Below are 22,863 nucleotides of genomic sequence, written 5' to 3'. Positions count from 1 at the left end.
TAACTACAGCTACAGGCAGAAACATGGATGAATTGTAGTGACAAAATGTTGAGTGAAAAAGGCAAGTGGAAGAAGACTATATGTAGTAGATATCCTTTTTATTTATTTTTATTCATATTTTAATTATATTTTTATTTTTTATTATTTTGGTATCAATAATCTACAATTACATGAGGAACATTATGTTTACTAGACTCCCCCATCACCAAGTCCCCCCCACATACCCCATTACAGTCACTGTCCATCAGCATAGTAAGATGCTGTAGAATCACTACTTCTCTTTTCTGTGTTGTACAGCCTTCCCCGTGCCCCACCCTACATTATGTCTGCTAATCATAATGACCCCTTTCCCCCCTGTCCCTCCCTTCCAACCTATCCTCCCCAGTCCCTTTCTCTTTAGTAACTGTTAGTCTATTCTTGGGTTCTGTGAGTCTGCTGCTGTTTTGTTCCTTCAGTTCTTTTCTTTGTTCTTATACTCCACATATGAGTGAAATCATTTGGTACTTGTTTTTTTCCACCTGGCTTATTTCACTGAGCATAATACCCTCTAGCTCCATCCATGTTGTTGCAAATGGTAGGATTTGTTTTCTTCTTATGGCTGAATAATATTCCATTGTGTATATGTACCACCTCTTCTTTATCCATTCATCTACTGATGGACACTTAGATTGCTTCCATTTCTTGGCTATTGTAAATAGTGCTGTGATAAACATAGGGATGCATATGTCTTTTTCAAACTGGGCTGCTGCATTCTTAGGGTAAATTCCTAGAAGAGGAATTCCTAGGTCAAATGGTATTTCTGTTTTGAGTTTTTGAGGAACCTCCATATTGCTTTCCACAATGGTTGAACTAATTTACATTCCCACCAGCAGTGTGGGAGGGTTCCCCTTTCTCCACAACCTTGCCAACATTTGTTGCTCTGTCTTTTGGATGGTGGTGATCCTTACTGGTGTGAGGTGATATCTCACTGTGATTTTAATTTGCATTCCTCTGATGACTAGTGATGTGGAGCATCTTTTCTTTTGCTTGTTGGCCATCTGAATTTCTTCTTTGGAGAAGTGCCTGCTTAGATCCAGTGCCCATTTTTTAATTGGATTATTTGCTTTTTGTTTGTTGAGGTGCATGAGCTCTTTATATATTCTGGAAGTCAACCCTTTATTGGGTCTGTCATTTATGAATACTGTAGGATGCCTTTTTGTTCTATTGATGGTGTCCTTTGCTGTACAGAAGCTTTTCAGCTTGATATAGTCTCACTTGTTCATTTTGCCCTTGCCTGGGGAAGTATGTTCATGAAGAAGTCTCTCATGTTTATGTCCAAAAGAGTTTTCACTATGTTTTTTTCTAAGAGTTTTATGGTTTCATGACTTACATTGAGGTCTTTAATCCATTTTGAATTTACTTTTGTGTATGGGGTTAGACAATGATCCAGTTTCATTCTCTTACATGTAGCTGTTCAGTTTGTCAATGCCAGCTGTTGAAGAGGCTGTCATTTCCCCATTGTTATGTCCATGGCTCCTTTACCATATATTAATTGACCATATATGTTTGGGTTAATATCTGGACTCTCTATTCTGTTCCACTGGTTTGTGTGTCTGTTCTTGTGCCAGTACCAAATTGTGTTGATTACTGTGGCTTTGTAGTAGAGCTTGAAGTTGGGAAGCGAGATGCCCCCTGCTTTATTCTTCCTTCTCAGGATTGCTTTGGCTATTTGGGGTATTTTGTGGTTCCATATGAATTTTTGAACTATTTGTTCCAGTTCATTGAAGAATGCTGTTGGTATTTTGAGAGGAATTGCATTGAATCTGTAGATTGCTTTAGGCAGGATGGTCATTTGGCAATATTAATTCTTCCTAGCCAAGAGCATGGGATGAGTTTCCATTTATTAGTGTCCTCTTTAATTTCTCTTAAGAGTGTCTTGTAGTTTTCGCGGTATAGGTCTTTCACTTCCTTGGTTAGGTTTATTCCTAGGTATTTTATTCCTAGGTATTTTATTCTTTTTGATGCAATTGTGAATGTAATTGTTTTCCTGGTTTCTCTTTCTGCTAGTTCATTGTTAGTGTATAGGAATGCAACAGATTTCTGTGTATCAATTTTGTATCCTGCAGCTTTACTGAATTCAGATATTAGTTCTAGTAGTTTTGGAGTGGAGTCTTTAGGGTTTTTTTATGTACAATATCACATCATCTGCAAATAGTGGTGACAGTTTGACTTCTTCTTTACCAATCTGGATTCCTTGTATTTCTTTGTTTTGTCTAATTGCAGTGGCTGTGACCTCCAGTACTATGTTGAATAACAGTGGAGAGTGGGAATACCTGTTTTTTTCTGATCTTAGAGGAAAAGCTTTCAGCTTCTAGCTGTTAAGTATAATGTTGACTATGGGTTTATCATATATGGCCTTTATTATGTTGAGGTACTTGCCCTCTATACCCACTTTGTTGATAGTTTTTATCATGAATGGATGTTGAATTTTGTCAAATGCCTTTTCAGTGTCTATGGAGATGATCATGTGGTTTTTGTCTTTCTTTTTGTTGATGTGGTGGATGATGTTGATGGATTTTCGAATGTTGTACCATGTACCATCCTTGCATTCCCTGAGATTAATCCCACTTGATCATGGTGTATGATCCTCTTGATGTAGTTTTGAATTCAGTTTGCTAATATTTTGTTGAGTATTTTTGCATCTATGTTCATCAGAGAAATTGGTCTGTTATTTTCTTTTTTGGTGGGGTCTTTGCCTGGTTTGGTATTAGAGTGATGCTGGCTTCATTGAATGTTTTTGAAAGTATTCCCTCCTCTTCTATTTTTTGGAAGACTTTAAGGAGAATGGGTATTATGTCTTCTCTATATGTCTGATAAAATTCAGTGGTGATATCATAGATAAGTTTTCACAAATGCCTAAGGTGCCTAACTGGTTTTCTTGGTTTCACTGGAGATGGCTGGTAATTACAGGTATGCTTTGGTTACGTAACTGTACTCCTATTATGTTAATGTGTGTGCGCAATTTAATTAGTAGCTTAAAACCTATACATGCTGAAGTTACTCTACAAGAAGATATGTCAAAGAAATAATCAATCTTCCCAGGTTTTCTTCCACCTGCTACTTCTATAGCTTTTCTTTTTCCTTCCTAATTACAACCCTTAAATAGAATTCGTGCTCCATATCAAATTTACTGAGTATCATAATTCTTCCAAGTGGTAAAGACACCTCAAGACAAGTGCTGGGCAGAGAAGCCACAGGGCATAAATATGCAAAGAAGTAAAAAGCTAACCTTTTCAAACAATAAGGCTTCTCTCTCACTTACCAACTTAACATTCCCCTGTATGGCCCCAGAAGATGACTGGTTAGCCAGAGACGGGTAAGATTCCTCAAGGGAGGAACAACCTAAGACAGGCACAGACGCAGGGGGGCCATCAGGTGAGAAAATGGGGATCAACAGAGGTGAGGCTTAGAACCTCACCCCCCTGTTCTGAGAGAAATCTTCTGCATACGTGGATGTTTTATTTCCCGTGTCTAGCTTGGATTAACACATAGTCTACAGGCACACACCTGATCATCTACATTTGCTCTCTTACAACACTAAACTATGTTTTCTACCTTTATCTTGTATCTATCTACCACATCAGCATTTTATTAAAAATAATAATAATAAAGAGAGAAATGTGGTATCCACATATAAATCAAGTATAAAAATCAAATGAATATTCATATTTGAACTGACTGTTTATAGTTCATAATGCATGAGCAAAACTGAAAGCTTCTGTGATGACTGCCCTTGTAATGTTCACCATGTAACTTATTCAGTATGTAAGAATTTGTACTCCATGTAAGACCTTGTTCGTTATGCTTCAGAAGATTGGAGACTGACGAAAATTAGGCTTGGGGTGGATTAATGATTGTGCATTGAGCATTGACCCCCCTATACAGAATTTTATTGTTGTTAACAACATTTGATCAATAAATATGAGAGATGCCCTCACACACACACACACACACAAAATATATATATATATATACACACTTCCAATTGTAAAATAAATAAGTAACCGGGATGTAATGTATAGCAAAATATTGTAACAACTTGGTATGGTGATAGCTGGTACTTAGAATTATCATGTATATAAATGTTGAATCACTGTGTTGTACACCTGAAACTAATGTAATACTGTGTGTCAACTACCCTTCAATACAAAATAATTATCTAAAAAAAAAAAAAATTCAGTGGTGAATCCATCTGGTCCAGGGCTTTTGTTCTTGGGTAGTTTTTTGATTACTGCTCCAATTTCGTTGCTGGTAATTGGTCTGTTTATATTTTCTGTTTCTTTCTGGGTCAGTCTTGGAAGGCTGTATTTTTCTAGGAAGATGTCCATTTCTTCTAGGTTTTCCAGCTTGTTTGAATATAGATTTTCATAGTATTCTGCAATAATTCTTTGTAATTCTGTGGGGTCCGTCATGATTTTTCCTTTCTCATTTCTGATTGTTTAGGTGTGTAGATTCTCTTTTTCTCTTAATAAGTCTGGCTAGCGGTCTATTTTGTTTATTTTCTCAAAGAATCAGCTCTTGATTTTATTGATTTTTTTCTGTTTTATTCTTCTCAATTTTATTTATTTGTTCTCTGATCTTTATTATGTCCCTCCTTCTGCTGACTTTAGGCCTCATTTGTTCTTCTTTTTTCTGTTTCAATAATTGTGACTTTAGACTATTCATTTGGGATTGTTCTTCCTTCTTTAAATATGCCTGGATATACTTTCCTCTTAGATCTACTTTTGCTGCGTCACACAGACATTGGGGCTTTGTACTGTTGTCATTTGTCTCCATATATTATTTGATCTGTGCTTTAATTTTGTCATTGATCCATTGATTATTTAGGAGCATATTGTTAAGCCTCTAAGTGTTTGTGATCCTTTTTGTTTTCTTTGTACAGTTTATTTCTAGTTTTATACCTTTGTGGTCTGAGAAGTTGGTTGGTAGAATTTCAATCTTTTTGAATTTACTGAGGCTCTTTTTGTGGCCTAGTATGTGGTCTGTTCTGGAGAATGTTCCATGTGCACTTGAGAAGAATGTGTATCCTGCTGCTTTTGGGTGTAGAGTTCTGTAGATATCTGTTTGGTCCATCTGTTCTAGTGTGTTGTTCAGTGTCTCTGTGTCCTTACTTATTTTCTGTCTGGATGATCTGTACTTCGGAGTAAGTGGTGTGTTGATGTCTCCTACAATGAATGCATAGCATTCTATTTCCTCCTTTAATTCTGTTAGTATTTGTTTCACATATGTTGCTGCTCCTATATTGGGTGTATAGATTTTTATAATGGTTATATCGTCTTGTTGGACTGGCCCCTTTATCATTATGTAATATCCTTCTTATCTCTTGTTACTTTGTTTTGAAGTCTATTTTCTCTGATACAAGTACTGCAACACCTGCTTATTTCTCCCTATTGTTTCTATGAAATATCTTTTTCTATCCCTTCACTTTTAGTCTGTGTATGTCTTTGGGTTTGAGGTGAGTCTCTTGTATGCAGCATACAGATGAGTGTTACTTTTTTATCCATTCTGTACTCTGTGTCTTTTGATTTGTGCATTCAGTCCATTTACATTTAGGGTGATTATTGAAAGATATGTGCTTAATGCCATTGCAGGCTGTAGATTTGTGGTTACGAAAGGTTCAAGTGTACCTCCTTTACTATCGAACTGTCTAACTTAATTCTTTTCTTAAGTTATTATAAACACAGTGTGATGATTCTTTATTTCTCTCCCTTCTTATTCTTCCTCCTCCATTCTTTATATGTTAGGTGTTTTATTCTGTACTCTTTTGTGTTTCCTTTGACTGCTTTTGTGAATAGTTGATTTTATTTTTTGACTTAAGTTAGTATTTGGTTGGTCTGCTTTCTTTGGTGTGATTTTTTTTTCTCTGGTGACATCTACTTAGCCTTAGGAATTCTTCCCTCTACAGCATTCCCTTTGAAATATCCTCTAGAGGTGGTTTGTGGGAGGCAAATTCCCTCAATTGTTGCTTGTCTGGGAATTGTTTAGTCCCTCTTTCATATTTAAGTGATAATTGTGCTGGATACGGTTTTCTTGGTTCAAGGCCCTTCTGTTTCATTGCATTAAATATATCATGCCATTCTTTTGGCCTGTAAGATTTCTGTTGAGAAGTCTGATGATAGCCTGATGGGTTTTGCTTTGTAGGTGATCTTTTTTCTCTTTCTGGCTGCCTTTAATACTCTGTGCTTGTCTTTGATCTTTGCCATTTTAATTATATGTCTTGGTGTTGTCCTCCTTGGTCCCTTGTTTTGGGAAATCTGTGTGCTTCCATGGTCTGAGAGACTATTTCCTCCCCCAATTTGGGTAAGTTTTCAACAATTATTTCTTCAAAGAGATTTTCTATCCCTTTTCCTCTTTCTTATTCTGCTGGTACCTCTATAATGCGAATATTGTTCCATTTGGATTGGTCACACAGTTCTCTTAATATTCTTTCATTCCTGGAGATCCTTTCATCTCTCTCTGCCTCAGCTTCTTTGTATTCCTGTTCTCTGATTTTTATTCCATTAGCAGTTTCTTGCACCTCATCTAGTCTGCTCCTAAGTCCTTCCAGAGATTGTTTCATTTCTGTTATCTCCCTCCTGACTTCATCCCTTAGCTCTTGCATATTTCTCTGCAGTTCCATCAGCATGGTTATGACTTTTGTTTTGAATTCTTTTTCAGGAAGATTGGTTATATCTATGTCCCCAGGCCATCTCTCTGGGTTTCTCTGGGTGATTCTTGAATGGTCCACATTCTTCTGCCTTTTCATAGTGATAGAGGTGGTCATAGTCAGGTGGCACGCATGTCACCTTGGAGAACAAAGTCCCTTCCTGCTTGCTGGTTGCCTTGCCCTTCTCTGCTGCCTGTGTTGGTTACCTGCACAGCAGGAAGAGCTTCTGGGTTAATCCCCTGAACTTCCATGGGCAGGGCAGCCCTCAGGGTAGCCTAGAGCCCTGCAGGGTGTGGCAGGCATGCTGGGTGTGTTCTCCTGCGAGAATGGTGCCCCTTCATGCCTTGCCCTGGCTTCCTCTTTCTGTGCTGGGCAGCTGTGAGACGGTGGCAGCCTCTGGGTCTGTCCCAGGAGGAGACTCTGGGCATTTGCTGTAGGAGGGGCTGCTCTCTGGCTGCTCGGCCGCTGTGGCTGGGCAGCGCCTGCCGTGGGAATGAACGGCAGGCTGCTTATTGCAATGAGGGGCTTCAGAGCTGCATTTCCACCCAGGGGGTTAGGGCAGCTAAAGTTCCTTAGGATTCCCAGCCTGCTGGGCTGAGTGTGCCAGGCCGATTCCGTCCAGCTGTTAAGCCTCTGTCCCTTTAAGATTTTCAAAAAGCACTTGCTTTTCTTTTGTCCCAGTGGAGCCAGCTGTGAGGATCTGTTTGCAGATTTTACTTTTCTGTTTCTCTAATATCCAGCATACCATGCAATGTGTGTCTGTGCTCCTGGTGCAGAGTACTAGGGCTGGTTATTTAGCAACCCTGTGCTTCCACTCCCTCCCCACTGACTCCTTTCCTCCCGTCGGTGAGCTGGGGTGGGTGGAGTGTTTGAGTTCACTGGGTTGCGGCTTTGTATCTTACCCTTTTCATGAGATGCTGAGTTCTTACAGATGTAGATGTAGTCTGGCTGTTGTACTGTATCTTCTGGTCCATCTGTTAGGTATAGTTGTATTTGTTGTATTTTCAAAAATATATATGGTTTTGGGAGGAGATTTCTGCTGCCCTACTCACACCACCATCTTGGCTCCTCCTCCCTAGATATCCTTTTTTAGAATGTTTAAGTACAAGCAAAATTAAATAATATGTTGGTTAGATGTACTATATATATGTGATAACATAAAAGTAAAATTTTGTGTAAAATCACAAAATTCAGACAGTGATTACCTCTGGAAGAAGACAGGAAGACAAGGAAAGAAGCACGCAGAAAAGAACTAAATCATTGGTAATCTCTTAGTTCAGTGGTTCTTATACTTCAGTGTGCCTCAGGCAAGCTCATTAAAACTTAGATTTTTGCACCCCACCCCTAGAGGTTCAGATTCAGGAGGTAGAGGCTGGGGAGGTGGTGTACGCCTAAGAATAGGAGTTTCTAACACGGTTCCAGGTGCTGCTAATGCTGTTCTTCTCGGACCACTTACAGAACCTCTTCTAGTTCTTATGTTGGGTTGTGGGTTTGCAGGTGTTTCATTCTATTTTATTAATAAATGAATATAGTATTTAAATTAAATGGGAAAAAAAGATGGCCAGTCAAGATGAGACTGTGTCATGAAGCAGGGGTTACTATTAATCCAATTCTGGGCTCCTGAGTCATCCATCCCCAAAGAGCTAGGATTCCCTTACTAGCCTGAAAACTTGAGGAACACTGCTCTAGAAGAACATCAAGACCATTTAAAAAATATATATACTAACAATTACTTTGATGAATTTGAAGACTGATTCTTCCTTACGTACACAGTGACAACATGTTGTATTCTACCTCTCTGATCTCAATGATATTAGGCAAAGATGGTGAATTTACCTCCTTGGTTGATTCAGCAAAAACTGTTTTTAGAGGAGTTTCCTTACTGTTGCAGGACTTACCTTTCCTCAAGTGCTCTAATTATTTTCTTCCTTTCTCCCACCTCCCAGATTAAATGTGCCCACTAGGGTCTGAGACAAATCTGGATATATTTCCGATACCTACGTGGTCCCGGGCCCAAGTACAGGACATACTCTGTTCGGCACGGTGCCAGTCACCGACCAGGGTTTGAGAAAGCAGGCGTATAAATGCTTGCCCACATGCAACTCAGACTAGAGGGGGAAAACAGATCTATAAATATGAATTTACAGCCTGAAGCAGGGAACACAGGATGTTAAAGAAACATAAAGCTGGATCTACTTTCACGACATCTCCTAAACCCAGTTTCTCTCTGCGCTTTTTTCTCGCGCGCTCCCGCAGTTCAAAAAGCCTAGGTCCCAGGCCGGCCGGGGGACGCGACGCGGGCGGGGCAGCGGGGGCAGTGCTCCCGGCCGGACCTCATTGGCTTTCGGGCCGGAGGCGGCGCGCGGCTCTGCTGCGCATGCGCTCCTCACACGTGCTTCCAGTGCGCCCCGTCCACCGCTTCTGCCCAGCAGGCAGCATGCTGCGAATTTCTTTCTTGCGGCTACTGGGACACGGAAGGAAGAGTAGGGTCTCGCTTTTGGAGTACTGTAGGCCCCGCTGCTACAGTTCGGGCCCTCGCTTTGCCCGCGACGATGCTCGGGACGCGCGCGCCTACTTCACGACGCCCATTTTTTACGTAAATGCGGCGCCGCACATTGGGCACCTGTACTCGGCGCTGCTGGCGGACGCCTTGTGCCGCTACCGTCGCCTGCGAGTTCCCAGCGCTGCCGCCACACGATTCTCCACTGGTACCGACGAGCACGGCCTGAAAATCCAGCAGGCAGCTGCCGCTGCGGGCCTGGCCCCGACCGAGCTGTGCAACCGAGTTTCTGCCCAGTTCCAGCAGCTTTTCCGGGAAGCTGGCATCTCCTCCACCGACTTCATCCGCACCACCGAGGTCCGGCACCAGGTAGCGGTGCAACATTTCTGGGAGGCGCTGAAGGCTCGGGGTCTGCTGTACAAGGGGCTCTATGAGGGTTGGTATTGCGCCTCCGAAGAGTGCTTCCTGCCTGAGGCCAAGGTCACTCGGCAGCCAGGCCCTTCGGGGGATTCGTGTCCTGTGTCTCTCGAGAGCGGGCATCCTGTGTCCTGGACCAAAGAAGAAAACTACATTTTCAGGCTTTCTCAGTTCCGAGAGCCGCTCCAGCGGTGGCTGCGGGATTACCCTCAGGCAATCACACCCGAGCCCTTCCAGCGCGCAGTCCTTCAGTGGCTGGAAGAGGAGCTTCCAGACCTTTCCGTCTCTCGCAGGAGGAGTCACTTGCACTGGGGCATTCCAGTGCCCGGGGACGATTCGCAGACCATCTACGTATGGCTGGATGCCTTGGTCAACTACCTTACTGTAATCGGTTACCCAGATGCTGAGTTCAAATCTTGGTGGCCAACCACCTCTCATATCATAGGCAAGGACATTCTTAAATTCCATGCTATCTATTGGCCTGCCCTCCTCTTAGGGGCAGGCATGAGCCCACCACACCACATCTATGTGCACTCCCACTGGACGGTGTGTGGACAGAAAATGTCTAAGAGCTTAGGCAACGTGGTGGATCCCAGGATTTGCCTTGAACGCTATACTGTGGATGGTTTTCGCTACTTTCTCCTACGACAGGGCGTCCCCAACTGGGATTGTGATTACTATGATGAAAAGGTGGTTAAATTGCTGGATTCCGAGCTGGCAGATGCTTTGGGAGGTCTCTTGAACCGATGCACTGCCAACAGAATAAATCCTTCTGGGACCTATCCGGCCTTCTGCACTGCCTGCTTTCCCAGTGAGCCAGGGTTGGTGGGGCCATCAGTTCGTGCCCAGATAGAGGACTATGCTCTGGTGAGAGCAGTGGCCATTTTGCCCAAGCAGGTCGCTGACCACTATGATAACTTTCAGATCTATAAGGCTCTGGAGGCAGTGTCCAGTTGTGTCCGGCAAACTAATAGCTTTGTCCAAAGGCATGCACCGTGGAAGTTAAGCTGGGAGAGCCCTGTGGATGCTCTCTGGCTGGGTACTGTGCTGCATGTGGCCCTGGAATGTTTGCGAGTCTTTGGAACTTTGCTCCAGCCTGTCACCCCAAGCCTAGCTGACAAGCTGTTGTCCAGGTTGGGGGTCTCTGCCACAGAGAGGAGCCTTGGAGGGCTCCATTTCTTGCCTCGATTCTATGGATGTCCATGCCCATTTGAAGGGAGGAGGCTGGGACCTGAAACTGGGCTCCTGTTTCCAAGACTAGACCAGTCCAGGGCTTGGCTGCTGAAAGCCCATAGGACCTAGAAACTCAGTTCTTTTTAGCTTGTGGTAAAAAATGAATGTATTATTTTCTTATTTTGCATTTTCAGGAAAGTTATACCAATGTTTTCTCAAGTGTTACATCAAATGAGCACATAAGAATGTCCTGTGAAAAGAGGTTTGTAGCCTTTCAGGTGCTCCACTCTTCAGTTCTCTGCGTCCATTAACCACTGTCCTTTGTACACCATGTCTCTTAGATGTGTCCAGGGAAAGATGGGTAAGAAACAGCTTTTTGAGACTATTCCTTTTCATTATACCTCCTTCCAAACCACAGTTAATTGCCCTAACTACCTCTCATGGCTTGATTTTCATTAGCCTGGCATCTACTGGGCAAACTAGTGAGAGGGGGTTGGAGGCCCCTACCTCAGCTTTTACAAGGTAGCCCTACTTTGTTATTTATGTTGGTTCTCCTATAGAAAAGAGATTCTTTCATTAAAACGTTAAAAACCAGTGTCCTAAACTTAGTTGAATTTTGCCCATATTTTCAATTCTTAAAACCATGACTGTTAGTAGTCCAACAGATATGCTTTGTAACATCACACTTCAACCAGTAGATGGCTCTAGCCAAACATATTTAACATCATGCTTTCAGAATGTTTAGAATAAAAGGAATAACTACAACTACTGCTTTTTTTTATTTTAATAGGAAGCAACAAAACCCCCCAGAATCCTGTTTTTTTCAGACTACTGAAAAAGGACATTCGCTTTATTAAATGTTTAGTAACCTAGTAAGTAAATGTATCATGTTTGTTTGGATTATCTATGATAAATTATAAAGCTCTCTTGAGGTAGTTGGTATGTTAAAATTTTTAAACTTTAATAACATTAGGTTTATAATTATGATTTTTAAAAATCTGTAAATAGGTCAAAAAGGCAGTAGTTTCTTTATATTTCTTAGTCTTAATTTTGGGATCCACATACATAATTTACTTTATATGATTTCTTTTGGTCCAGGATGTGTAATACAATAAGGAAATTGTGGAATGGTTATGTAAATGATAACACATTTACTTCAAGTAATTTAAACTGATTATTTCATTTTCTCTTTTAAGTTATTAAAGTTTAAAAATTTGTAAATACCTTGTTCAGGTCTGTTCTGTTGCATTTGTTGAAAGTGATGGTGAAGAGAGGAAATGATCAGTGCTCCAGGAATCTCAAACTGGGTTTAGGGATCTCTCCAAGGCTCCATAAGACACCATCACAGAAATGATGTTAAGCTATCAATTTATACATGACTGTAACACAGTAAGCCAGTGTTAAATCTCAAATGTGACTGGACAGCTAGGCCAAAATTTAAAATGAGAACTTGCCTTGAACTATCCATCCGAAGTATGGTAGCAAGCAGAGAGAGCTCACTATGAAGTAAATTATTGTGCTGGTAGTTACCCCAGATTTATTCTAGGTGCTACTGTTCAGCTCCAGTTTCTGTTTTTTAATCACTGTGGGGAGAGATTTCTTGTTGCTTGGAAACATTGCTTAGAAAAGAATGCTTGATTTCTGAATGTGGAAGGACCATTTCTACAAATGTTCCTTTAGACCCTCCTATTCTTCATAATGGAAGGGCTTTCTGTATGACATGTTCTAATTTCCTGCTGGGATTACTAGGGCCTATGATGGAGTGTAATTAATCTGCTAGAGTTGGACAGAGCAATGTGGTCAAAGAGATGGGGTGTGTTTCTCTGGATGGACGAAAACAGACTTGGAAATCCAGTGGAATGAATCTCTGCTTTAGAAGTGCCCTTATTACACTTGTACAGTCCCTATCATAAATGAAGACAGAGTGTCTCCCACTTGAATGATCTTTCCTATGACTTAGTGCTGGTTAGTACACTGGACCTTGGCTTGCTGGGTGTTAATGGAGTTCCTATTGTGCTGTCATTTGAGCAGGCACTTACCTGGCTACCAGAGTAAGGTACCAGAGAGCACAAGGAAGTAGAGGAACCGAAGAGGAGAGGGCATAATTATACAGAAGACAGGATATTTTGAGTGAAGAAGTGTGGTAAGTTGGATCTGACTTAACTCTGTGGTGTTAAGGAAGATGAACCAGCTGGATTCTCTGTAGCAGGCAGAATAGGTAAAGCAAATATCCTTTGGGTATTCAGGTGATGTGTTCAGTTTGATCCAGCAGTTTAAGAATGGCAAAGGAAGGATATGTGAAACTTAGAACTGGAGGACATGCACTTCCAAGAGACGGCATCCTAACCCCTTCTGGGAGAAGACGATAAACTTGTAGACATCTAAGAATACCCCTATTCCAGAACTTTTCTCGGGCATCTGTGGATCCCTTGACCAGAAGGAAATTTCTTCCAAATACTGCCCTTAAGGCTCTCAAATACTCATTTTGGTGTATTCTTGGAGGCAGTGTTAGCACTGATTAGGAGTTTATGGGATCTCATGTTAAAGTAATAATAAGCTGTCAGCTCAGTAGACTACAGTCCTGTCTATGAAGTCATGCAAGAAGTTGTGGGCAGTGTATATGTTAAGTGGCCCCATTGTAAATTGGTGAGCTATTCCACAAGTGGACTCACAGATTAGGCACCTCAGAAGTAGAAGACATGGCTATATATGGCGGTCAAGAATAGTCAAGAACAAGAAATAGATATAATCTCTAATTTCATTGAAATGTCAATTATTGTGGAAGTAGGCTTCATTATTTTTCTTAAGGACCTCTATGACCTCTACAGGGTCTGAGAAGAGTCCAATAAATTGATTAAGTTGATGCCAAAGTACTCATGCAAGCCTAAGCTGGAACATGGGTCCTGAGGCACAGGTTTTTTTTTTCACAGTTGTGAATGGGGCATAAAGTTCTTTCAATCTGGGAAATTCTGAAACTGAAGTAAAGCCAATAGTTGGTCAGGTTATGTATGGGACTCCCAACTAGAATGACTTATAAACATGAAGTCGCTTGGACAGCAAATGGCAAGTAGCAAGCACTCAACAGAGTGCTCCTTGGTCATTCCTGGGCCTCTGACTGCCTTATCCCTGGTATGTAGTTGCATTGTTGGCCTACATCAATGTAACCTTGAGTTACTGGGGAGGCCATACCTCTTGAATAAGGGTTAGTCCACAGAACTGCAGTATGATAATCTGCAGTTGCCTCCTGGAGGCAATTCCCCACTATCCATACTTCTATCACAGACAACGACTGTTCTTGGTGAGGTTGAAGCTGTTGTAGACCTTGGTGGATCCCTGTGTTCCTTTTTTGCCAGGATCAATATCAATGGACCTAAAAGAGTGTGGACATAGCATTAGCCATATGTCTGTTTTTGCAGCAAAGGTTTACTCGTTAGGCTTGGAGGAGCTAGGGCAAAAAGAGCGCATTTTAGGGGATCAGTTTAGAGGAAAGCTGTTGAGTCCCTTGCAAAACGAACACAGTATGAAATAATGTCATTTCCACACAACGTAGCTGGCCCTGCTCCTTTCTCTTGCAGGAGTTTTGGATAGGATTAGCTAACTTTTATCAATAGGAACATACTAATTTGGAGGTTAATATTGCTGGAATGGCTAGAATGGTAACAGCAAAGTTATTAAAGTTAATTAGTGGGGATTTTAACCTAAGAAGGCCTTACTCTTTTTTGAGAGAGAGGGTAAGAGAAGCCCAGGCTAAGCTGTTTTCCTCTATCACCAAGAACTACTTTGAGCTGAGGGGAAGAGACTAACCAATTTAAAGGTGAAATCGTCTTCTCTTAGTTTTTAGTTAGTCCTAGGTTACCCAGTATAAATCCTCTGAATTAAGGGAAAAATGTAATAGGGAATAGTTGATCATTTCTAAAATACCCTGCTTAAGATTATGATTAATCCGTTTCTACTTATATTTTCATGATGAGGAAAGGGAATTGGGAAGAGCTACACACCAAGAGGATATGGGCTTAATTAACTAGAAATGCTACAGTCTCTACTGTGCCTCATGAAGACTACTGAGAGGTTCAGCCATACTTGGATCTTCACCAGAGTAAGGCAAGGCTATAGTATATCTGGGCTCTGAACTGAATTTCACTCCCATTTGGTTTAAAACAGTTTATTCACTACAGATTTTAAAGTTCACATCTAAGAACAGGATGGTATGAGATGCCAGATGTTTCAGGAAATCAAGTGTACCACCTTCAAGAAGAAAATCAGAGCTCCACAGAGAGATAAAACTTGGCTTCAAGTGATTAAGGATTTGGGGATGAAATATCTACAGAGGGCCTGGAAGACACTGGTAAGCTGGAGAGACAGTTCTAGGAATAACTGGAAATGGATGATGCCACTGTTCTTAGAATATGGTATGGTATGGGGAAAAATGATACTAACTTCAGTATGCTCCTACTCCTAAGTCTGTGCCTTGTGCATGTACCCCTCATTAGTTGACAGTCAATGGCTTGTGGGGTTTAACGTGAAGATGAACCTATAAGTAAAGGTTTATGATTGACTGGTATAGTTTGGAATCATCATTTTGTTCTCATCAATATGTTCAATAAAAACATGACCATTATACATTTTTCCTGATTAAAATATTTTTAAAAGGGTAGTAACTTAGTTTGGAACACATTAGATAGTTTCAATAATTTGTATTCCTTTGAACTAGTCTAGAAGCATCTATTGGTTAAAAGCTATAAATATCAACAATATAAGTTAACAAGCATATTACACATTTTAAATTAATCACTAAAATATGTAATTATTTCTTTCAAGCAAGATAAAAAGAAATGTCAAAACCTAATCCAACACGAAACAGGAAGGAGAAAAAAGGCAAAGAAAAATGAAAATTATATTAAAAAGAAAATGCATAGTAAGATGGCAGAAATACAAATGTATCAGTAATTGTAATAAAACAGGATGAACCTTCTATTAAAAGAAAGCAATGTTCAAGCTTAAAATTTTAAAGTTAGTTTTATGCGTTAGAAGGTATATACTTAGAAAATAAGACATAAATACTATGCATTTATTAACCAAAAGAAAGCTGGTATCATAATATTAATAGACAGTGTATACTAAGGGGAAAAACCATTAGTAAAGATAAATGTATAGGATTGGCTGACTTTTATCAATTAATAAGAAAGGAATAATGTACCAAAATGTTAACACCAGTTATGAACTTGTTATGTCTAACAATATAGTCTCAAAATATAAAAATTTAAAATTGAAAAACATTCAAGTCTGCAAAAAAATGAAGCTGCCGTTCATGAATTCAGAGAAACTAGGCAATGAGAAAATAAAAATTTAATAAGTTACACTAGACATTAACAGTCCTTACTACTCACTACCAAGCATATCATCATTGCTAAGTGTAGAAAAAAAATAAAACTGTGTAGCAGGCAAGGTTTTGTGACAAAAACTTTGTCTTTTTCCATGCATGCCTCAGTGAAAATAACTTGCTTTTTAAATGGAAATGTCAGCAAATATGCCTGCTCACTAAGTCGTTTTACAGATTACTGAAAGGGGAGAATACCAGGGTCATAATTTTGCCAAATTTTCTAATTGTTGGTTGCATAGCAAAGGTGAAGGGAGAGAACTAATAGTTGTGTCTCTTATTTGTGTTCTTTTACTTCTCCTGTCAACTCTATAAAGTATTATTCCTTCTCTGTTTAACAGAAGACAAGTTGAGGAACAGGGATTAAGTAACTTGGCTAGGGTTATACAGCTAGTAAAACAGGAGAGCCTAGAATCAAACTTGTCTCAGTGCCCGAGGCTCAGCACCATCCTTAGCACCAGCACCACAATCCAGCACCCAGTATATATTGAGGGCACTGTAGTGGGGAAGAGGAAGTAGTACAATCAGATCCAAAGACAAGATGGAAAGTTTAAATGAGAACCCTTCATTGAAATATATCAATGAGTGTTTCAAGATGAGGAATTAGTTCTTGAAAGCTAGATCATGAAACAGATGAGTACCAAAATAGAAACTTAGAAAAAATACTTACCTTTTCATGAAATACATTTCTTGTTTGCTTTCAGTAGTTTATCTCCTAAGCTTGCTTATGTGTACTTGTATAAATTGTTAAAAGTTTTAATAATGTTATAGTCTCTACTTTTCTTTTTCTTTAAGATTTTGTTTCTTATTTTCAGAATAGCATTCCAAATACTTGAATCTATTCTGTAAGTGAAAGCATGTTTTGTCATAAATTCATTTATCTAAGATTTTGAAATAACACTTCACTAATTAATGCTTTAAATACACATTTATCTCTAAACATGGAAACATTAATATTCAAAAGTTTTATTTGTATTAGAGTAACAAAGCCAGAGAATTTTACTAGAGGTGACAAAAACTGAAAGTTTTCATTTCATACATACATTTGTAATACAAATGAACTTAGTAAAGACTCATCTTACTAACAATTTAAATTCTATGAATTTACTGCACATTTATTACTGTATTCTTATGAGATCTTTCCTAACAAGCCTGCAGAAACCAGATTAAATGCCCTTTGACTCTAGTTATTACCAAAGCAAATACCACCCTTTTAGCTAAAATGCCACATACTGGATAATGCTTGGAAAATTGTACCTCATATGTAAGAGTCAAGACATATTCTAACTTCCTAAAATTAGAGACGTTATTACACATTGCATAAAGAATACTCCATGTTTTACATTTTTTATGAGATGTAGCTATTGTGTTGGACATGCGCTATGCCTTGAAGAAGGGTGATGAAACCTGTTTATAAATGTTTCTTAGCTATCTATAAATTGTATTTTTAAAAATTTCTAAAGTATTCAAGTCCTTGCTAACTTGGAAGCCAAGTACATCTTAATTCTGTTTTAAATAATTCTTCAGAACTCATTTCAAATTCAAGCTACACAGTCCCATAGTTAGCAAGATATAATGAGTACTCTTTCAGAATTTTTCTGCACAGATTTATGACTTGCCAATCGAATAAAAGTGATGCACTGTAAAAAAATTCTATGTAGCATTTTTAGGATTTTCTTTAAAAATCACTTACCAAAGGAATTTATAAAGGCTTTCATAAAGCCATTAAATCAAGTTACAATGTGTAAGAAGCCTATTTTGGTTTTATAGAAGAAAATTGTAAGCACCGAAATAAAATGAATTATTGAAAATATAATTACATGGAGGCTGATGGATTTTCATGCCACTTTAAAATTTGGAAGGAGTGCTTTTTGCTGAATATAAAAGAAATATTTTTAACATTCTTTTTGACATTGTCTGACCTAGTATAAAAAATTAGTTAATCCTCAAGGTGAGAAGTTTTTTATTAAAATGCCTACATAAAAATCAGTATTTAGAAGGTAGTTCAATTCATAACAGATTTTATGTAAAACATTTTCAGGTGTAACTGATGTTTTAAAATTAGTTTTCTAGCCTATGGAGAGTATAAAGGAGAGTATAAAACACTTCTTTTTCCATAATCCATGGAGACCCTCTAAAAGTGGAGTTACCAGCTCTGGGGCCCAAAATCCAATATAAACATGTGTGTGTGTAGCTAAGTGTAAAAATTAGGAAATAACCTGATCTCAGGCAGAAAAACAAAGAAACAGTGAAAACTTACTGCTTAATATCGAGAGTAGTGAGAAGGGGATTAGCTAAGTCAACAAAGTTGTCAAAACCCATCATTGGTTAAGTTTGGAGAGGTAGATGTTTTAAATTTTCAGTATCTGAAGGTATGAAAGTCTGAGCTCAAGAGTTTTAAACGAGTCATCCTCTGAAGATAGACACATAGCTAGGGCACAGGCATAAAAATCTATTTGGTAAACAGAATTGTTGCTGAGTTTATTTTCATTTTCCCTTTGGCAGAGACATTAGGATATCAGATGCATTATTTTAATTGAAAGCTCTTCTCACAAGCAGTTGGATACAGCCTGAATAAAGTAATCCTAAGGTTAACTTTACTAGTCAGTATCTGGGCATATAGGGCATGAAAAATGTACATATATTAGTATCTTCTTTTAATAGTTTGCATAATAGGTCAAATACTAATAAGGATTTTAGCAAGTTTCTTTTATGTATTGCTAAAAATGTGTTACATAAATGGATATTGTGTAGCTTTCTTTGCTTTGGCACTAAAGTTAGACGTGTTAAAAACAGATCCTAAATATGAATAGCAAGAAACAAACTGAAAGTACTAACATTATATCAAATTGTTAAGTGTACTTAAAAATTTTTCTCCATTACATATTTTCTCCAAAACTCCAAAGGAAAAAAAGGTATGCTTTTTAGTCAATAGTTTTTATATGAACTAAACATGTCCTATATACTATCATTGGTTGTTTCAGGACTGTATTGATGCTAAGGATGAGGGTTTGGTCTCCATAGCTTTGTTCATTTTTTTGTCATGACTTGTAAAAAGGACCTTAATAATTAAAAGCTAAAACTTTGATCTCTTAGAGTTATTAAAGTGGTTTTTGCTATTGTGGATATGTTACATTATTTATAAAATAAGAATAAAATATCACAATTTAAGCAGAACAGGGTTTTTTTTGTACACTAATGAATTTTCATACCACCTCCACTTTTCTATACTTTAATCTGGAAAGAAATATAATCTTTATGGAATTGAATGAATGCACTGTGAAAGTACATCAATACACTTAGGAATGGTGCATAATTGCCTAAAATTAGCTGAGAAAAACACTGCAAATGTAAATCTTTTTTGGAACAAATGCAATTACTTTTGGGACTCTTAAAATATATAAAACTTGTAGAACAAAAACTTTAGAACAAAATGCCTTAGTGTCTACTGAATAAGCCTGAGTAATAAATACAGGATTAAAATGTATACTGAAAACATCAGACAAATGGAGTATTAGATTGTTTCATGATATTTCTGACTAGGGCTCTAACTATAGAACTGGTCCTTAACACACAATATGTTACTTTCAGAATAAAGGTAGCAAGATAAAATATTCTCAGTAGACCAAGTGGCTTTGGATATGCCGGATATTGCTTAATACAAGTATGCTATTATTATGTTTTATTCCTCAATCTAAATATTTTTAGCCCAGAAACATTTTGGTGATATATCCAACAAATATACACATTAATGGATAATTCATTATCCTTTATGAGACAGGTAGAAAAATTAACTCAAGTTATAATTGGGTTATCATCTTCCTAATATAAGATTTTAATATGTAGTTCTTACACTTTCTCAACAGAAGCGCAAATCAACTTTTAGTTCTGGGAGTGGACGTGAAATTAAAATATTGAAAAAACAAGACTTTAGTATTGTGCAATCAAATTTCAATAAATGCTGTAATAAATTTCCATGTAGTCAATTTAAGCATTGCATATTATATAACTTTTGATGTTATTTCTCTTCTATAAAAGAAATATAATATTTTTACAGAAGAAAGTTGGGAGATGTACACACACACACACACACACACATATAATAGGCAGCATTTAAAGAAGTGTTGATATGGCCATTAAAAGTTCTACTTGGTGTGATTTTTAATGATAAATGCTTTCAGTTCTATAAGAGCAGTTTCTTTGTATTTAAAAAGTGAATTATAATATTATTTTATTCAGTCAATGTTTCAAAAGTCTAGAACCTCACAAACTAAGACCTGAATGAAAGACAAGATTTGACACTGTCACTGTGTTAAATATGTATTGAATCTGACATGATATATGTAGTAAATGCTTATACTTACTAAGATGCTGTAAGAACCCTTTTACTTCTTATATGAATGACAACAGAGGGCCAGAAGTAGATATGGAGGTATCTTTGTAAGTATATTTAATAATAGTGTCAACTTTAGCCATAGTAATTCATATAAAATGATATGATTTCCAGATGTTTACATACAAATTATTTTTATGTGTATTAATGTCCGTCAAAATTTCTTATGTGAATCTAGAGTTTGAAATGTCTTATTCATAAAATATACATGGATCTAAATGCAATGAAACTGAAATAATGTGGAAGCTAGAATCTTCTACACATACTTTCTCCTAATAAGACAGTGTTTTAAAAAATTTACCATATTACAACAAATGGCCTGTTGCTATGTATATTCTGTACATGTCATGGCTATGTCTACAAATATGAAACATCTGGAATAAAACTGAAAAATCCAAACACCAAAGATGTTTTTAAATGGTTGAATCTGACATTATGTTGATAAGATAGCCAAATTATGACCAACTTTTTCAAACTTATCAAGATATTTGTTTTATAGCTATAATCTTTGTTCTGTTTGTTATAGATTATAAGTCTATGTTACTTAAGTGTGTGTGAATTAAAGGAAACTATGATTTATCCTGTACCTCCACTGTTCTGGCTACTAATATTTAATTCTCTTAAAAAAGGCAAAAACTTTTAACTTAAGCACATTCAAAACCGTCATATTTGTTACCATACCACACATGGAGCTAGTTGTTTTCTATTATTGGATAAAATAGCTATCCAAGACTCTAATTAACAGAATCAGTAAAGGAAAGTGGAATAAGAATTGATTCCTCTTTGAAACCTTTTCTAGGATGAAAGTGTGGGTTTCAAACGTACAGATGAAGGTAGAGAAAAGCTTCTTCTCACAGAATGTAACCTTGGTTCCTATTAAGAGATTTAAAGAAAATTCAAGTTTTAATGCATTTTAAATGGCTCTTACTTTATAATTACTTAAGGGAAAGATTTAAAAGTATTATTAACTGGGTTTGGATTCTGAGGAGAGAAAGTGTGCTTTAGATTTCCTCCCAGAAAGAGTAGGTTACCTAATAAACTGCTGGACAGGGAGGCATTCTAAGGCTATAAAAAAGAACTATAAAGGATCTGAAAATAGCCATCTCTTATGGCTATATTACTAGTTATAAATTATTAGGCTGTACTTCCTTTGTGCCATCCCTGAACTTTGGTTAAGATTTGTTAAAAAAGATTTATATACTTAGTGGTATACAAAATTAGTCAGATCCTATGATTGAGAAAGCAACTATCCAGAGAAAAACCATGGAATTAATAAACTTACATGTTGATAGAGTAACATTTTATCTTACCGTTTAGTAAAACATCCAATGAATAGACTGTGTTCCAACAAATAATTTTTATTTGATCCGCTGCCTTACATAGGGATTGCTGGATATACTGCTTTGCTCAAGATACTTGAGAATAGGAAAATTTCAGCTAAAGCATCTATGACTAACTAAATGCCTACTAAAGAGCATCAGTGTTTAGCCAAATCCTTTTGCCTAAAAATCTCATCATTTGCCTTGCCTGCTTTAAATGATTTGAGTGTTGTGATTGAAGAAGAATGCAAGAATCAAGGAGCCTGAGTTTATTTCATGAAGCTGAATAAAACTTTAGAAGTAGCACATAGGCTAAAGCAATTGTCCAGCCTGAATCTGACAACAAATTTAATACCAAATGTTCTAGTAGTTCTTCTAAAAATGTAACTAGCAACTTACATATAGTTAAGGGAAATGAACTGAAGCTTCTAAGATAAAAAGCAAAATTTACATAAAGAGCCATGGTTGATTATATATCATACTTTCTGTGATTTGGGCACATATGCCACTCTACTGACCTACCAAGACTGAGCACGTCTATTAAACAATGAAACAATGTGTAATGCTAGAATAGGTAACCATCAGGAGTCAGTCATAAAAACAATGGGTAATTTTTTATGGCATATCAGACCTAGATGCTTCTAGGGTTAAAAATGTTTTAAATTGTGCCATTACACAGACAAGTTTATTCTTATCACTTCAGGATACTTAGTGAGGGCACAAAATAGTCTAATTAGAAAGGAAACATTTATGAAGTATTGTAAATAAGTTAAAGATAGTTATCAAAATCAGTGTTATGAGAAAATTCACTCCAATGACGAGGTCATATGTAACCTTAGGCACTGTTAAAATTGTTGAGTTAAGGAGACTTTAGTAGGCATTTTATCTTAGAATCACATGTATTTTATCAAAACAAAAAGTGACATGAGTCTGGTACTTGTCACTAGGATGTAAAAAAGAAAACTGAAGTACATAACCCATACTCAAAATAGCAAACAC

At 37.7% G+C, this 22,863-nt stretch overlaps 2 protein-coding genes across 3 annotated transcripts in view; one reads left to right on the top strand and one right to left on the bottom strand.

Moving 5' to 3' along the window:
- The first annotated feature begins 8,650 nt into the window (after positions 1 to 8,650).
- MARS2 (methionyl-tRNA synthetase 2, mitochondrial) overlaps positions 8,651 to 22,863 on the top strand; it is a 30,876-nt gene continuing 16,663 nt past the window's right edge. The window contains exon 1 of one of the 2 annotated variants that reach the window (XR_008998238.1): positions 8,651 to 15,120. Coding sequence is in view for 1 of the 2 variants with exons in the window: in XM_057503818.1 (XP_057359801.1) it covers positions 8,853 to 10,904 (2,052 nt within the window). In the remaining variant the exon portion in view is untranslated. Of the gene's footprint in view, positions 21,132 to 22,863 lie in introns of those variants that run through there. The other variant, XM_057503818.1, reaches the window with a different exon arrangement.
- The window catches only part of BOLL (boule homolog, RNA binding protein), a 68,412-nt gene continuing 66,820 nt past the window's right edge, over positions 21,272 to 22,863 (bottom strand). The window contains 2 exon segments of the mRNA XM_036900524.2: positions 21,272 to 21,358; positions 21,360 to 21,418. Coding sequence (XP_036756419.2) covers positions 21,280 to 21,358; positions 21,360 to 21,418 — 138 coding nt within the window. The 3' untranslated portion in view covers positions 21,272 to 21,279.

Source organism: Manis pentadactyla, chromosome 6 (genome assembly GCF_030020395.1).
Source record: "Manis pentadactyla isolate mManPen7 chromosome 6, mManPen7.hap1, whole genome shotgun sequence".
In the NCBI taxonomy this organism is placed as follows: Eukaryota; Metazoa; Chordata; class Mammalia; order Pholidota; family Manidae; genus Manis; species Manis pentadactyla.
The sequence above is the reverse complement of the archived record's forward strand: the minus strand, read 5'-3'. Positions and strand labels throughout refer to the sequence as shown.